The sequence below is a fragment of the Pygoscelis adeliae genome, unplaced genomic scaffold, assembly GCF_000699105.1.
Source record: "Pygoscelis adeliae isolate BGI_AS28 unplaced genomic scaffold, ASM69910v1 Scaffold896, whole genome shotgun sequence".
NCBI classification, from domain to species: Eukaryota; Metazoa; Chordata; class Aves; order Sphenisciformes; family Spheniscidae; genus Pygoscelis; species Pygoscelis adeliae.
The window spans coordinates 8,505-25,645 of record NW_008824916.1 but is presented as its reverse complement, the minus strand read 5'-3'; the positions used below and the strand labels follow the sequence as shown (position 1 = coordinate 25,645).

The 17,141-nt window shown below is 51.4% G+C and overlaps 1 protein-coding gene across 1 annotated transcript in view; it reads right to left on the bottom strand.

Annotated features, from left to right (window-relative positions):
• LOC103917777 (nuclear pore complex protein Nup160-like) overlaps positions 1-16,556 on the bottom strand; it is a gene marked incomplete at its 5' end in the record, with an annotated part of 38,364 nt that extends 21,808 nt beyond the window's left edge. Inside the window, 18 exons of the mRNA XM_009324968.1 lie at positions 1,938-2,007; positions 2,673-2,832; positions 4,373-4,443; positions 4,769-4,902; positions 6,229-6,389; positions 6,472-6,608; positions 7,237-7,402; positions 9,124-9,223; positions 9,353-9,523; positions 10,434-10,517; positions 11,268-11,336; positions 11,807-11,891; positions 12,742-12,839; positions 13,064-13,141; positions 14,146-14,304; positions 15,058-15,172; positions 16,014-16,092; positions 16,334-16,556. Of these exons, the coding sequence (XP_009323243.1) occupies positions 1,938-2,007; positions 2,673-2,832; positions 4,373-4,443; positions 4,769-4,902; positions 6,229-6,389; positions 6,472-6,608; positions 7,237-7,402; positions 9,124-9,223; positions 9,353-9,523; positions 10,434-10,517; positions 11,268-11,336; positions 11,807-11,891; positions 12,742-12,839; positions 13,064-13,141; positions 14,146-14,304; positions 15,058-15,172; positions 16,014-16,092; positions 16,334-16,556 (2,160 nt within the window). The remainder of the gene's footprint in view (positions 1-1,937; positions 2,008-2,672; positions 2,833-4,372; positions 4,444-4,768; positions 4,903-6,228; positions 6,390-6,471; positions 6,609-7,236; positions 7,403-9,123; positions 9,224-9,352; positions 9,524-10,433; positions 10,518-11,267; positions 11,337-11,806; positions 11,892-12,741; positions 12,840-13,063; positions 13,142-14,145; positions 14,305-15,057; positions 15,173-16,013; positions 16,093-16,333) is intronic.
• Positions 16,557-17,141: the final 585 nt, after the last annotated feature.

The following is a 17,141-nucleotide window of genomic DNA, read 5'->3' as shown; positions in this document are numbered from 1 at the left end:
AGAAGCCAGGACCCGGTGGTAAAGCCAAGGTTTCACCGGCCGACCTGCGTCTTTGCATGTGCGTAAACCACCAGCACATATGCCTCGCCTACCCCAGCCAAGGGTCCGACTAAAAGCCGCATGGCAACGCATCCTCTGAGCCTGGATTCACCGCTCAAATTAGCCAGCTACAACAGATAAATCCCACCCTAGGCTTGCTCAACAGCTTGTCACAGAGAATAAGCAACAAGGAGAGGTTTGGCCCTTCTCCCAGGCCAGCGCTTTGGTCACTAGACCGTCTCCGTGCCCGCCTGTTACTCACAGGGTGCTTCCTGCATCTCCACCTCTATTTGGGTCACCGTGCTCACGCTCACAGCAAATCTGGTGTTAGCTCCCCGAGGTCAATGCACTTAATCCAAGTTTACGTGACCAACTGGGATCAGTAAGCGTAACAGAAGGTAGCGGGGAGGAGGAAGAGCCCGCTCCTGCAGAGATAAAAGTCTCTCGTATCTCCTCGAGGCGGGACACAAGTGAAGTGAAAGCAACGCAAGGAAATTCAAAGCGTGCTCGCGCCACGAGAGCGCACATACGCCAGGAGGCAGAACGATGCTGCCGAAACCGTCCTGGCATTTCCTGGCTCAAAAGCTCTGCAGATTTGACATTCTTCTCGGCAGCAACGTGAACACAAAAGAAAGCAATTCAGCCCCCAGGTGTAAGGGACTGTGAGAATAAAAGGTTCTGCTAAGCACAGGAAAAGACATCTCGCTAATAACAGCCTGCCTAGCCCCGCATGCCTCAAGGACTGCCATCAGTCGGGGAATGAAATGCGTCGCGTGGCTCTGCAGACAAGAAATCGTGCCGTTCAGAACTAGAGCACAAGCAGCTACAACTACCAAGCCCCTGGAGAACACGGGAGGGGACGGTGGAGAAACAGTGGTCTGAAATACAGCGCCCTATGGAGACACCTGGAAAAAAAAAACGCAGTTGACTCGCCCTGCTACCAAGATGTTGGGAGCGCAGCCGGGGATGGAAAGACGATGGATGTTTCTTACACCATTTTTTACTAGTAAGGACATTTAAGAAATAGATGAGCCCTCCTGAAACAGTACTGCTGCTGCTGGGTTGAAGGCAGCCTTCTGAACCCCCAGTCCCACGGGCAATCTGTTTGCAGTAGTAGCACAGGAAAGGCTGCGGGTACATCAGCAGGTAACAAGCTATTGGATCACGGGCTTGCTGTGATATCTAAACAAGCTCCGCAAAGATGTTTCTTGCAGGCAGTCCCACGCTGTCAGGCAAGCCCCGGGAGACTGAACTCCCACGAAAAGGGTATATAACAATCCTGAGCACTTATGCCTGGATTTTCTTGAAAACAGATGAAAAGAGGAAATGCATAAGATGACCATCTTAAATCATTCCCCAGCAAACTCTCTGCGGCATTTTCTAGGTACGAGATATTTAGCAACAAGTCCTTCCATTAGCAGAGGCGGACACTAGAGGGAACAAGACAGATGCATGAGGAAGATGGAAGATATTTACTACCTTACAATTTGTTCACTGCACTGACACTGCGATAGTTCTGAGAGACATTTCTAACAATTCTCCAAAAGAATCATTCCTTGCAGCGTGTTTCATCTGCAGGACAAACTTCCAGCCCATCGTCTCCAAAAGGGAGACACGGGAGCAGAGCACTTGGGAAGATTAGCTCAGGTCTGAGCTCAGAGAGCAGCGACTAGGGGAAAGCAGAACAAACCCCAGCACCCGGAAAGATGATGCTTTGGGTAGCTTTTTCTAAGCAGAGGTAAGGCGGCTGCGCACGGAGCTCACACTGCGTTACACCCTCCGCATCGGCCAAAGCGCAGAGCTGCTACGGAAGAAACCCACGCGTGGAAAGAGACTTGTGCTCGCTCCTGCTCTTCCCCTTTTCAGCGCCTGCGGGAGAGCCGGCGCGAAGCACTCACCTGCAGCTGGGTGTACTGACAGCTCCCCATCAGGCACTCGGGGAAGAGGAAGCCGGGATTGCTGGGCCATCTGTGCGGAGGTTAAGGAACGGAGGACAATCCAGTCCGGAGAGCTCGGAGGACTAGTCTGAAAGTCGGCATGCCTCTCACGCCCAGTTTGTGGGGGGAAAGGAGAGAAGATTAAGCCGCTCTTTATACAAGTCATTATTCTGTAATAAGATTTATCCATATTAGAACAAAACCATTAGTACATCTAATCCACAACTGCCCAAATCTTGTTACCCTTCCAAATCTCCCAGCACTGCACCTCGCCAAGTCAAGTTGCTAGAGCTCAGGGGCTTAAAGTCAAAAACTCAAATCCTTTATTGTGCACCTAAACGGGATGGATTCTGTGAAATCTTAAAATACCTGCAAATCCCATTAACACCAACAACAGTCACTTGTTCAGGAGACTTGCCTTCGAAATTTGGGTGTGGAAACCATTGATTTTGGAACTGCACGAGGCTCGGTGGCAGAGATGGCCAACTTACAGCCCCCGAGCACTCCACAACCCCAACCCTCCCACAGACCCACTGACGCTCCCAGCCTCGGGACCGGGACGCGATACGCAGCCTCCGTGCAATCTCGCACAACTCGCGCAGGGGCTCCGGCACTGCCGTTGCCGTACAGAAACTCCCCCTGGTTACGGCCCCGGCGAGAGCGAGCACCTCGCAGCGGGTTTACAGCCAAGGATACAGGAGCGGCAGAAAGTCAGCCACTATTGCGGTAATGAGATGGGGCCAGTTCAAACTTGTTTCAGCCAAAGAGGTGTTTGGTTGCAAGAAGAGTCGAGATATGATGTGCTTTCTGGCCACTTCCTGAAAGAACAGCTCCACAATTGTTTGAGGGCCGGATACTAAAAATACAAGGTTAAAGAAATGCTGAGAAGAGGGCCCGCAGCAGACATCCCAGGCTTTCTACACCGCGCTGTGCTCACCAGTCCAAACGTCACAGATTAAGTCAGAGCAAAACAATAAGCACATTCGATACTCAAAATTGTTGGTTTTGGATTTCTCGTGCCGTCTGGTTAAGTCAGAGGGAGCAGCAGGAGATCAAAGAGCCACATACTGCAATGTTTATTAACCACAACTCAATTATAACACGAGAGGAAAAAAAAGGGCTGTGCTCTCTCTCCAGTTGTGCTATTCGCAGCCCAGCTGCACCTTTCCAGCACGACCGAGCATTTTGCAGGGCAGGGCTGAGGGAGTGCCGATTCGGCTATCTGGCTCTGTTCAGATGCCTCCCTCCTCATTCCAGCGCCCTAAGCAGTCCAATCTCCCATTAGCTAACTGTTCTCGGCGCCTCTCCCCAGGCTGCCACCTCCTTTCTATCTTCCCTACGTTTCACATATTTTTCCTGAAGCACAGAGGCCAAACAGGACTTTCCTCATGAGCGGGCCAAGAAATAACCCACGACACTGGCACGCACAAAGGATGTTTTCAATTTCGCTTTCATGTGCTGACATTTACGTTGAGGCAACTGCCTACTGAACCGAGACTCTCATTCAGGGAGAGTTCGGACTCTGAAGATGGCAGCCTGCTTACAAAGAGCACAGATGCCCCAGGCTCGTCAGCAAGCGGAGGAAGTTCTTCCCCAGCTCACAGCCCTTCACACGTGGCACTGCTGCCTGTTTGTCACTGATTTTCTCAGCTCCCTCTGAAGGGTCGCAGCCTCGAAGAGCCACGCAGACTAGTTACAGCAGGCTCTTACCTGTGCATTTTCTCCCCTGCCCTGCTCACCACCTCCCTCTGTAACCACTTCAAGGTACACATCCTCCTAATTAAGTTGCCTTATATTCTCCCCCATTAGGATTTCTCCCCCAGGACAGTAACCCAAAGTGTACATCTTTGCAGCAAGACTTTTAAAATGTGAACAAATTATCAGCTGCGATTTCCCCCTCGAGGTTACTGGCTGTGAGCAACACTCACATGTGAACTGCAAAGTGTTGGAAGCACAAGCATGTTTTGGGGAAGTATTTCTACATTCTCTCGCTTCCTTGAGCTGCTGCTCCTGCTCGCTGTGGGATAACGGCTAGCGAGCAGGGCAGGCCTGGGCTGACCCACTAGCCACTGTTAACGTACAGGAGCAAGAGGTGAGCTTGGCTGATACTGCCGGGGCCAGAATTAATAATGTTTGGCTGAGCAAGGCCTTCCCATCCTCCTCAGGCTGAGAATAAGATCCACGTCTCTGGTCAGAGTCCAATGCTACAAGATACTTTGGTTTTGTTGTTGTTTTTTGGTGGACAGCATGACAAACATCTCCACGTAAAGCGGGGTCATTCAACCATCCACTCCATTAGCTCACCGCGTGAAGCATTCGCCTCGGGTGGCAGAGACCCAGAGCGCAAGAGGTATAAATAACAGAAACCGAGAGCTGATGAACTGTGGACATCTTACCTAGTTTATGAGGTGTTAGAGCAGTAGTGTCTGCTAACTCCAACACAGATAGATGCTGCAGATTAGATTCCCTAGAGAAGAAAAAGCCATCAGTGAAGAGACAACAAAACGCCTCCTGCTTTAATTGTGCTCATTGTTCAACTCAAATGACTCCTACTGCTGAAAAAGGCAACAGTGCACAGAACAGCGAGACCTCACACGGCAGAATTAGCACAAGGCAAACAGTCAGCTCAAAACATGGAAAAAAAAAAACCCAAACAACCCTCCCCAGCACAACCTGACTCCTAGAGTGAGACTCCCACAGCAACCACCAGCTTTTCATACCAGGAAGGGCATTCCAGGTGGATTTAGCAGGAACCTAGAATCAAAGGCAGAATGGGCACGGTAGAGACTTACAGCGTGTCGACGGGGACGTCCGACGCCAGGCACTGGCTTGCCCACCTGATCAGGTAGTAGGACAGCAGCAGGGGAGAGGTGCGGTGCAGCAGGTCCTGCTGAGACTGGAACAGCTGTCCCCCTCCCAAAACCATCTGCAAGCAAACCACAGAGGTTGGCACACCGAGAGGCCAAGCCCAGAGAGCGACGGCAGGTGAAGGGCGATCAGCGAGGTTTGTGTCAGGCCCAGCTCGCCCCCCCTGCGAACACCGAGGCGGTCAATAGCCCGGCAGTTAACTCAACCCACCCAGGAGACCAGCAGGACTCTCGCGTGTGCCAGAATGACCCAGTCACAAATTACAGTGTCACCTCAGGACCAAGGGGTGAGTTAACTATTCTGGCGGCCCAGATCCCGTGGGGAAGGCTTAACAAGCAAAGCTACGTGCACACCGAGCGCTTCTCTAGCCTACAAACACCAGCACCTCCCGACGCCAGGGACACCAGCAAAAAGGTGCTTTGCGCTGTCACTGAAAGTGAAATCACGGCTTTGCTGCAGAGACCGTCTCGGGGCCCAGCCCTGCTGCTCGGGCACTGCACCCCTGTGTGCTCCAGCCAAGAGCAGCAGGGCTAGGTGGACAGGGGAGGAAAAGCAATCCACGCTTGTGAAGGACACAAGCACGTCAGGGTGGCACAGCAGCAGTTCCTCATCAAGCAAGCAGCAGGTCACATGCCTGGCTCCAGAAGGGCACCTTGCAGTGCGCTTTAAATGTTCCCAGGGCAGCCTTATCCAGGAAGAAGGGGATTTCTTTTCAACCGAGAAGCTACTGCAGTAATGTTTCCAAGTAAATAATATTGGTTTAAACAACACTCCCCTTGTCTGGGGACTTGTTACGCACCCCTGCGTCGACTCAAACCATCAGCACCATCCCTCATGCGGCCATACGGCCAACAGGACGGGCCCGGCCCAGCCCAGCCCACGACCCCAAACACAGCTGCCATCACGGCGGCTGTTTGCACTGGCTGTTTGCTCACGGAGGCCGAAACCACAGCCTCTGGGTAAACACCGCTGCTGTGACGCAAAGGTGCTGCGTGGCCAGAGAATAAGGCTGCAATCGTGTGTGTGCTGGGCTGCGCAGTGGGGTGGGAGGGATGGGGAACAGATGGGAGAACTGCACGTGCTCAGGCAGCGTTGTTTCAGACGGGAGGCTGGAAATGATGCCCTCCTCCCGCGAAAAGAGTTTTGCTTCCTGGATGCTCAGCGTGGAAAGAGGGAATTAGGGCGTGAACGCAGCGCACCGCTGCTTTGCTTAGGATGACAAAAAGCGGCTGGAGGAGAGAAGAGGGCTTGCCCAAGCCTCGGGCTAGTTCAAACAGCCTCCAGTGTTTTGTGGGAAGAGACAGAGCTCACAGTCTGGCACCAGCAGAACCCCAGATCCAAAAGTTCAAAGAGCGTAGCAAGTAGCTTCAAGGGCTGTACTCACAGGATCTCCAAGCCGCAGCAACAGCTGTTGGAGGATCAACAAGTCCCGACAGATCAGGAAACGGATCGTGGCAATCTTACATACCCCCCAGCAAACCACGTTGACAGCGGTACCACTGCCATACAGCTGGGTGAGGTTCATGCGCATATTTAGATGGTGAGCTGAAAGATAAAATCACCGAGATAAGGGGAAGAACTAGACTGACAAGAACACTTGCTGAGCCGCCGCTTTCCCAGCCCAAACGCACTGCTGTGGAGCTTTCACCTCTTTCCATGTCAACATCCGTCTCGTAGTCCATTTCTCGGATGAGCACTCCGATGGCGTGGATGGGGTTTCTGATCTCCTGCAGTTTGCTGTGTATATCCTCCATCACATTTTCCCTGCAAAGTAAAAAAGATAATAATAATAATAATGATGATGATAATCAGCAACATGAGGTTTAAACTCAAGAGGGCTCCCTCTCCTCCCCTACTGATCCTCCCCAGGAGGGAGCGTATCTGACCAGCCTGGACATTCTTGATGGGAATCCTCTTCTGGCTTGGACTTTTGTAACAGCGCCTGCAGGGACCAGTCTATTTATTCCACTCCCCCAGGCGACCAGGAAATAACAGTCAGATAGCTGGCATTCCACGGGGGAATGACTTCAGGAGGCTTGACCAAGGCTCTGACCTCTACCTAACGTCTGCAGGCACTTGCTTTCCACACTGCGATGATCACCTAGCATGAACTTGTGCCTCTTCCGCCCTCTATCTCACCTGAGAATCACCAACATTTCCCTTCTGGAGGGCCCCAGGCAACAGCAAGGGGGTTCTGGATGGAAGACCCTGCTAACGTCACCAACACCCATGCTCCCCATCTCTGAGGGGACCTGGAAAGGTCTCCTGCAGCACAGGGAGAGCCCGCGCATCCCAAATGCGCTCTGCTGCCGATCAAGGACAGCTCCAGGCAATCCCTGCTCAGCCATCCCTGCCTCCCTGCAGGGGAGCTTCTGCAAAAATGTCTCCTTACGTGTCATTAGCTATCAAGTCCTCCAGGATCTCCTCTGCAGCCTTTTCTGGAGGCTGGAGGCGGGAGCAAGCCATTTCCATTATGAATGCCATTTCCAAGGAAATTGATTCTCCGATCAGTCGAAGGCACTGGACAAGACAGACAACATCACGAGACATCTCCAAATCTGTAATGAAAGAATCTAACTGTATATTTACAAGAGATTTCAAAGCGAAGGTGGGAGGACCATTCAAAAACCAGTTAGTTCAGCTCCTATCAGCAAACTACCGGCAGCAGACTGGTCTCAGTCCCGCATGTCAAACTGACCCTTCCCTGTTAACTGTGAGGCTGAATTAAAACTTAGGAGTTGACAAGGGAAAGACTTGGGCTTTATTATTTGGCAAGTAAAAAACGCTGATGCAACGATAATAAAACAACGAAATTCCCTCCAAGGGATTTTCTCCAGTCACACGTTGAAGGGAAATAATTAGTGCAGTGTAAGAGCAAAACAACTCCAGAGCAAATGGCTCCGATAGCTTAGCTCTGCCAAGCAGAACACGCTCTCGTTACAGCAGCTATCCATTTGCAGCACCACCTCTCACAGCTGAGAGGATTTTCACATTCTTAGAAGCGATCTGAAAATTCGGTACTGAGGGTTTAAATCACTGCTTTGCAATGCAATCCTTTATTCATGCGTTTTTAAAATTGAGTCTCATTTTTTGAGAAGTGAGAAACAGACAGGGCAGGAACTGCTAGCCTCCCAAACCCAGCCCAGGCCTCCAGCTTTCCTTCCCTCAGATCCAGAAATAGCTCAACCAAATGGATGACGATTCTTCTTTATAAAAATATAAAAATCACTTGAGCATGAAAGTGGAGCTTAGGTAACAGTTTCCGTTGCCTCTTTCTTGTGAAACGTCATTCAATGGCCAGCAAAGCATAGAGGGCACTGTGGCGACAACATTAACGACAGGTTTTGCACGCTGGCATTTACTTCCCGGAGACGAGAAACGGCACAGTCCCTCTCCACAGCTTACAGGAAAACATTTATACAAAAACTTGCACTGAAAACTCGGTTTGCAGAACTGGGCCGTTGAGCCCAGCGTGCCAGGGTGCTTAGAGGATCACAAGTTTCCTTCTCGTCTGTAATCTTTGAAAGGAGTTTACTCCATCAGCAAGATGCAGAGATTGGGGAATTTTACGAGAGAGAACCGCTTGCACCGAGTCAGAGCAGGTCTTAACCGCTCTCGGTGGGGATGGCAAAGCTGAGCAAGCACCCAGCTGAGATAAGCGGGGTGCTTAAGCGGGGTTCATGGTGGGGGGGGGGGGGGTTTTTTTTTGAGATAGCGGGGTTGGGTAAGGGGGGTTGTTGTGGGGGGGGGGGGGGTGGTGTGTGTGTGTGTCACCCACATGATCAGAAACACAAGCTGCTGCATCCCGCCCTCCCCACCAGGACTGGGGACCTGCCAGCACGCTATGGAGCTCCAACCCGGCAGACCTGTCCCACAGAGAGAGGGCACGAAGGGAGCACCATTTAACCGCAGCCTGCACAGATAGTTTATAAAGCTACGAGGGCAAAGGATCCACCAGTGCAGGTCTTTGTCACTGAGCAACACGCAGCCTGAAACCTAAGATTCTTCCTTTTTAAGTTAGCTGAAATGAGTCACAGCAGATTTGCAGCCTTGACACCATTTTCTAACTCCTGGTGCGAGCACGATGGCAGGTTTCACAAAATAAAACTCCCTGCAATTGCCAAAATAAGAAAACTGTCTCCATGTAGACAACTATGGAGTCAGGAGCACTTCAAGAGACCTCTATGGAAACTCCCACATCCCTCTGCCCAGGGCTTCCCTGACATGCAGCGTTTCAGCCTCCAACAATGAAAAAGCTCCAAAAAATCTCCTCACTTACCATCAAAGATGGCTGCGTCATCCTCAGTCAGGAGGTGCTCGTTAGAGAGGAGATAGAGATGGTCCACCAAGGAGCAGGGCACGAGGAAAGACAGGGAGCCCTAGAAAGGTGAGGAGAAAGCCCTTCTTTGAGCTCCCCAAATCCACACCTCAGTCAGTAGAACTCCTCCCTGGAGATCACTGCTTCGGTTGGCCGCAGCGGCCAAAAAGCCACCGCCGCTCAGCCTCACCTTCTTCAGCAGGCACACCATGCTGGTGTAGGGATTCAAGTGCAGGGCCAGGGGCCGTGAGAGCGCTTCTTGGTACTGAAGGCAGCAGGCATAGAACTTGGACCAGAACTCCACCTGCAGCTGCCAAAACTCCTCCGGTGAGCACTCGTATTCTGTCACGCTGCCCTGGAACTAGCAGGACCAAAACAAGACTTCAGATGAATACAGGCAACGAACCAGAGAGAAAAATGGTGGCGTCCAGACCGCTGTCTTGTCTCTCATGACCAGTGCCACACCTTTACATGGTTAAGGTTTATAAACACCAGTTACGGTTCTCTGCCCCACCACCTTACCATCAAAATTTAAGTTTTTTCCTACAGCACTGAATCACGCAGCAAACAGCAAGGGGAACAAAGCCACAAGAACCATTTCTATACAACCTCAGATAAAGAAGCACCAATGGTATCAAGAAAAAAGGGCAGCACTGCAGATCTCTAAAAACATCGTGCGTGAAGATTGCTACAGAGGATACAAAACCACCTTTTTTTGCAAGCTTTCTAGCAATAGTCTAAGCAGCCTCAAGGATGAGCCGCAGGTGGAAGGACTGCTGGCTTAGAGAATCGGGCATATCAGAGTAAAATCTGGAGAAGTAGGATAAAATGGGGGAAATTCAGACCCAAAAGGACAGCCAGTTGATCTTTCGGATAGGTCCTCTAAGCAGATTGTCTTCTGGTGTCCAAAATTATGAGCAACAGCTCTGCGTGGTGGCGGCCAGCACCCACGCACAGGGAGCTGAGAATGGGCAGCACGCAACGTGCGACCAGCAAAGCACACTCCATGCAGAGTGCACCCAGGGAGCAGAGACAGCAGAACACCAAGAAAGAAGAAAGGACTCCGAAAAACAAGAGGGGATGGAAAAGCCAGACCGGAAGGATGAAGATTTGTACTTTTTTTTAAAAGTCACATAACTCCTTTGGAGAGACAAAGGACAAAACAAGGCCTGGGGTCACTTTGCACCTCGTTTAACTTCACCCAACCATCGCAATACTGCATACAACAGGTGTAACAACAAAACATATTGGGGGGGGGGGAAGAATCTCACCTTCCTTTCTACGGCTAAGGTAACCTCTTTTTTTAACTCATCCCACGTCAGATCCACGTGTCTCTCAGTTCCTTGAGAAAAGATCTGAAAAGCAGCACAGTAAACTTTTACTTTGAAGCAAGAGAGCCGTCTCCCCGAGGTTCGAGCAGCACTGAATGACGTAAAGCAAACACGAGAGCATCGGTCAGCGCTTCGCGGGACGAAAGTGTTAAAAAACATGGCTGGCTGCTAAACGTGGGGTACACGGACGTACAGCCAGCTTCGCTCTTCCTGTGGAAATGGAGGAAGCCTCCTGGCAGGCACTGCACTGGGATGTAAGGAAAGAAGCGCTGCACACCTTCACAGCAGCTCGCTCTCGTACCTTGCTACAGGCCTCCATAAGGTCACAGCACAAAGAATCAACGCGGTCAGAGTAGAGGAAGTTTGGCTTTTCCATTTTTCCTGAAAAGGCACCGCGCGTTGCCTTGCTCTGCCCTTAACAGCCCGAGAGGAGCCAGAACCGAGCGGATGTATTCTGAGCAACAGCACTACAGTGGGCTGAGAGTCTCCGTTCATCTGGCTAAAGCAGCAGGCAGTGAAAAGCAAGCTCAGCAACCTGCTGTCCTAAGAGAAAACATCTTCTGGAAACCACATTCTGCCTCCCGCCGTCAGCACACACCGGCTGAAGTACGGCACAACAGCCGCTAACTCGCTTCGGTGACTACTGACAGCTCCACAAACTATCAAATGCAAACTGATGCCCGCCAAGAGCTCCAAGGAGTCCTGTTGCCTCACATCTAAATGGCCAGGAAGGAGAAGCTGAACAGAGAGCGCACCAAATGCCCTCTCACTAACCTGTAAAGCCTTCTGGATAGCTGCATTTGTGAACCGGCCAGGCATGAAGAGATACTCCAGGTAGGTTTCCTGCAAAGAGAACACGACAGCAATTTAAGGAAACACACGTGTCAGGAGGAGAGCATTTAAGATCCTGCTTCTGGTCCTTCCTCCCATGCTCAAGCTCATCCCCTGGATCTGTGTTTCTTTCCAGCTTCAGTTCACGCCCAAACCCTGCTCCAGCCTCTCCCCTTCCAACCCCTTTGCAGTTCCTGTGATCGACACCGCTTCCCGCACACTCCAGATCTTGTTTATTCACATGTCTTGTCTCAAGGCTCTCTCTTGACTGACTTGAAATTCTCCTCATCCCTCAACTTCTGGTTTCATGACCATGCTTAGCCCTTTAATGCTGTGGCAACAGAGGCTAAGGCTTGTCCCCTTTAATTTGGAGTAATTTTAAGACTGTATCAATATAATTTGTACGCTTGAACCGTCTTAATGTTCTCCTCCTGGGCAGAGAAGCTTCATTACTTCTCGTTGCTATTTTATAATCGGCTCACCCTGGGGTCCTGATCGTGTCGAACCGTCACTTCCTCTTCAGGCAGTGGCTGCACAAAGACCTGGTTCCACTGGCCCGCGACATTTCTGGAAGAAAAATAAAACCAGAACCGGCTTTGCATTGCAAGGCTCCAACAGAGCAGCCGTCTGAACCCAACCTGTCACTTTCACCAGCGGTCACAGACTTTACAGCAACCACGGCCCCTTGGATCTGGTAACAGAGGAGCTTTGACCACTGACAAGTGACAGGACAGCTTAACGGCGGCATCCCCAGCCCCGAGCTAACAGAACGGGTTGGATTCCTTAATTTATATCAACATTCTCCCCATCGCACGTGCTCACCAAGCAACTCTCTCAGACTGACCAGTAGATTCTTCTGCCCAAACCTGCAGACTCACAGCATTTTTTACCCAGAATTTAACTTCCTGGTCTGGTTACGCACCAAGCCTGCCCTCTCAGCTTTAAAAAGATAGAGCTGATGCTTTCACATCACTGGTCTCCTCCAAACATCCTTCCCAGAAGAGACCAGCCAGTTATGGTTTGAAGGAGCTGTCGGTGAAGTACAGCCCTCCCTCTGACACGCTCACAGCGGACTCCGCTCCCAGCAAGCCTGCCGCCCATCTTTTTACATTTTTCACATTCCTGCAGCTGAGCTGTAGCTTTACTATAAAGCAGAACCCCAAAAAAAAAAAAAAATCAAAAAAAATCCATGTAATCTGCACTGCAGGAAGACGCAGTCGTGCACGTGAGACGAACACTGCAACAGGAAGAACTATCTGCATCTCCACACATTCCAGTCAGCAAAGCAGGACAGGAAAAAGGTTGAGGAGCTCCATCGGTGCTTTTAATGAGCAGCATCTGGGAGCTGCTCCTGCAGTTACCCCCCCCCCCACCCCCCCCCCCCTATCAAGGCTAGCAATTCAGCGCAGAAACTCACTGCTCGAAGTTGATGTATTTCACAACGGTTTGGTTCTCTTCGTTGTGCCACAGTGCCCAGATCTCAGCCGAGGTTAAGGCAAAGTCAACGAGAGTCTCCTAGGAAAGAGGGCACATATTTACCTCCTCGTTGTAAATTCGAGTACAGCAGAGAGACGCGCGTAGTTAACAACAGCAAAACATTCCCTCGTATCATTTAAGCACGTTTTGGAAAGAATTCTTTATTCACAGTTAAATCCCCAAGTCCGGGCCTCTGATCTCTCGGTAAGCAACCCTCCCTCTTGTCCCAGTGCCTTCTGGGGGAGCCGGGCCCCAGCACTCACCTGCGAGGAGAACAGGGAGGATATGTGGTCAAGGCTGTAGCGGTTGCTCTCGGTGCTCACCAGCTGGAAGACACAGAACTACAAACACACCCCGTAAGTCATTCGCCAAAGGACGGCTAAGCCAATAACCAGCACGTCGCGGGGAAGCTCGTCCCTCCGGTCCCTCTCCTTGCCTGATGCTACAGCCGCCAGACCCCTACGGGCTGAGGGCAGGAGGGCCGAGCTGAGCACGCCACGGACCCTGCCAAGCTGACCCTCTGCGCCACGTACTGACAACGCTGACTTCAGCCTTCCCGGCAAGCACACTCGCCTCTGCCTGAACCTGAAGGATTTCTAGTTGCCTTTGGAAAGACCAAACCAGAAAAATGGTAAAAACACCACTGCTGGCGCACTGCTAGCAACACCACGATGCGGGCAAGTAAGGAGACTAAGGTGGAAAAGCCCTGAATCCTCAGGCCACTTGCTGCAAACCAAGCTCTGCGTGTTCTTACCAGAGCAAGCAGAGCACTAGCGGGACAGCAGAAGTCACGATACGCGCTTCTACTCCGTATGCGAATGAATCCCCTGGAGAAGGGAAAGGGTAAGCTGTCCAACAGATGAGACTACTCTGTGCCGTCATCCCTGTCCTGCTAGATTTATTATTCACCGCAAGAAGCAGAAGTTCTGCAGAAGCCAACGTTTGGCAACGCACAGCGATGCGTCCGCACGCTCCCAGGAGCCCGACATAAATATACTATCAGTATTTCCATGCTTTTAGCTCCTTTTGGACCTTTCCTTTTCCCACGGCACATATGTACTTTCAGGATCCTACCGGAACAGGAGGTGAACAAGTGAACTAGCACCCACAGCTCAGCTTAGTCACACAGGGAGTTCCACTCCCAAGGCAAGAGCACGTGTATCTTGCAGTGCTTTGAGAACAAAAAAGTTTGTTTATTCAGAAAGTACTGCTCTCTCCAGAGGGTCAGACGTGAAACTTTTCCCTATTTCTTGCCTTACAGACCCAAATCCAGGGAGGAACGACGTATTTTCCGTGCAGCCCAAGAAAGAGGCATTCACAGCGAGGAAGCCCCATCACGCCGTACCTGCCCTCGCTTGGGTGCGTGCATGTACACGCCGAGGTAAAGCCCCAGGGACTGGGAGAAGGCCAGCCGCAGTCGGTGCCCGGTCCCAGCTGCAAGCCGCAGGTCCCTGCTGACCGGCATGAACTCCAGCAGATCTGCAGCCATCAGGCACATTTGATCCTACACAGAATAAAGGTATCAGGAAAGTAGCGTAGGAGAGACTCAGGACTGAGAAACTGCCCTTCTCCCTCATCCTTCCCCTTCTGGCCAAAGTCTGCCCAGACCTTCCCCTAAAGGATGCAAGTAGAGCATCCATACCCGAACCACCGTTCAGCTTTCCCCATCTCACCTGTGCCCTCTCCCACCGAGCACATGGGCTTTCAGAGCCCAGGCACGTACGATGAAGCTTCCCCTCCCTCCCGTAAGCACGCACGCATTCCAGTGCAGACGAGCCGTGAAAGCAGTTGTGCTGGTCGATTAGCTTTGGCACTGATATTTGGAGCAAGTGGCATGCAGCAAGCAGAGGCTTTTATTAACTTCTTGTTGACGAGGAGCCACGTTACAAAGACGCTCTTATTACCGCTAAAGCAGTAGAAAAATCATTTGGTGTGCCTCCTCGGCCCTTGAAGCGCTCCTGCCTGCCTTCCCAAACGCTGCACTGCATTTGTAAATAACCTAACGCAGCCTCTTACCCTACGCACAGGGCTTTGCCGCAGAGAAGAACCAACACCCGCTTTCCGAACGTGGCTACAAACACACGCCACAACAATTTTCACAAATTGCTCTGAATCCCAGCGTGCGGAAGTTGACTCAGTGACAATTTAACGGCAGGTCGAATCTATGCCGACCACTCAGCCTTCGTTTCTTATGCCTCAGACTATCACCCGAGCAGCGACGGAAGACGCTACTCCCCCGAAAGCAGGCCTCGCTCACCTTATAGGACCACATCCGAAGTTTATGGTCCTGGCAGAGAGCAAAGAGAAAGGCATCGTGATCTAGGCAGTGAACAGAGAGGCTGATAGGCAGGTCCGACGGGCCACAGTCACCTCTGAAAATACAGAGTTTGTTTCAACAGCTTAAAAGAAAAATCAAGGTCAGCGCACAGATCCAAGGCACAGGGTTTCTATCGCACTGCGTTTGAAAACAAATAGATCAGTGGTGTGAGACCAGGAGCAGAGAGCAGCGTTTCAGGACTGTGCGGGTCAGCGTCCAAGGCGCAGAGGAGCCCACCACACCGGTAACGCCCAGCTCTTCACCCGCCTTGGCAGAGCCGAAGCACATCCCTGGCTTCCCCAGCCCCAGCCTAGCGCTTGCAGAACGCGGGCGAAGGATCCGGAGGGAAGGAAGGATCCCACCAGCCCCAAGCAATGCACCGCTGACGGTCAAAGTCATTCAGGGCGTCAGGGGACTCGCTCCCATCTCCAAGAGGGCCTAGAATTTGGTTGTTGCGCTCTAAGATACCGTAACGATTACGACCCAACACCGAGCCCAGTCTGCACACAGAGCGTCCGTGTCATCCACACGTAACCTCTGCCGGCCAGGAACAAGCCTGACGTTTCGGAACAAGGGCAAGAACATACAACTGTTGTAATCCCTAATCTGCGCTGGCTGCGAGCCATATCCTGGACAAATCCTTGGAGGCCCATTACTAGATATAACACATTCGTAGACACAGACACACAGAGTCAGCAGGACCCCATATTAAGATGAATTAATCCAGCGTTCCAAGTCCCAACTTCCCTACCGCGATAGGTCCTGCGACGCAGTTAACTTTTTTGGCAGAGTATTTATAGAACCTGACTTGCCTGTCTTTGACTTCAGCTAGAAACTCTAGGTGAGGGACTCAAAAAGACAAAATTAGTTCCACTTATTCGTCACCAGACACTAACCTGATGGCAGTTGGCATCCACCCGGTAAGGAAACGCTGCATCACCGAGCTCTGTTTCAATTCCACAACTGAAACCATTCCTTTCAAAATAAAAGTGATATTAAGACATACGTTGGGTACTCGTTAACAAAATATTTACCGCCACCAGCAAGGGGCTTCACAGCCACGATGTAAAAGAGCTTTTGCGTGCGCGGAGTGAATTTGTACGACACACGGCAAAAATCAAACTCAAGCGAAGTTCAAAGCTAGGAGGGGGGATGCCACCCTGAGCGGTGTTTTGCAGAGGCAGATGCGAGGAGACAGCCTGTTCCCGCTCCTTACCGGGCGCATCGTGAGGAGGCAGCTTAAGGACGAAGATCCCTCCCGAAGCAGAGGGCAGAGCGAAGAGAGCCTCCCCCTCGCTGCTAAGCCACGCCGCTGAGGCGACAGAATTAGACGCCAGGCCCGGCACGCTGGGAATCACGCAGTAATTCGAAGGATCTCTGAAGTTGATTTTGCCGATATCTGTAAACACGGACTGCATTTGGCTCTCCGTTATCAGCTCCTGGAGGAGGGAAACAGCAGAGAGCACAAATCCTGAGCACACATACACAAGGCACAGAAAAAACAACCGGACACCTGTGAAATGGCAACTGCGACGCTGCCACTCGATAAAAAGGATTTTTCCGGTGAGAACTCTCATCGCTACCACTCCCGTTTCCCTTACCGTTAACCCACGACCACTGCTCTTCACGAGCAGATATGAAAGGGCGCGCAAACCCTGCAATTTTCTAGCAGAATGCTCGCACGCTCGCTCTCCCCCTCATATTCTGTAACGCCCCCAAAGGAGTCCCGCAGTCCATCAGCTGCTTCGAGACAGCTCATAGCAAAATGCCGGTAACGAGTCCTGTGAAGAGCCGCTCTGCCATAGCACAGCGTCATCCCTTGGGAAAGCTGTCTGGAACTCTAAAAGCAAGAGATAAGCTCTCCAGGAGAGGAAAGGGACCTGAGAAGACACACCAGAAGCAGACACAAGAGAAAAAGTCACAGCAAATGGGTAAATGCGATGTAAATTTTGCATAAGATCCACCTTCCACATGAATTAAAAAGATTATATACCTTGCTGCGTACAGACGGCAAGTTACAAACG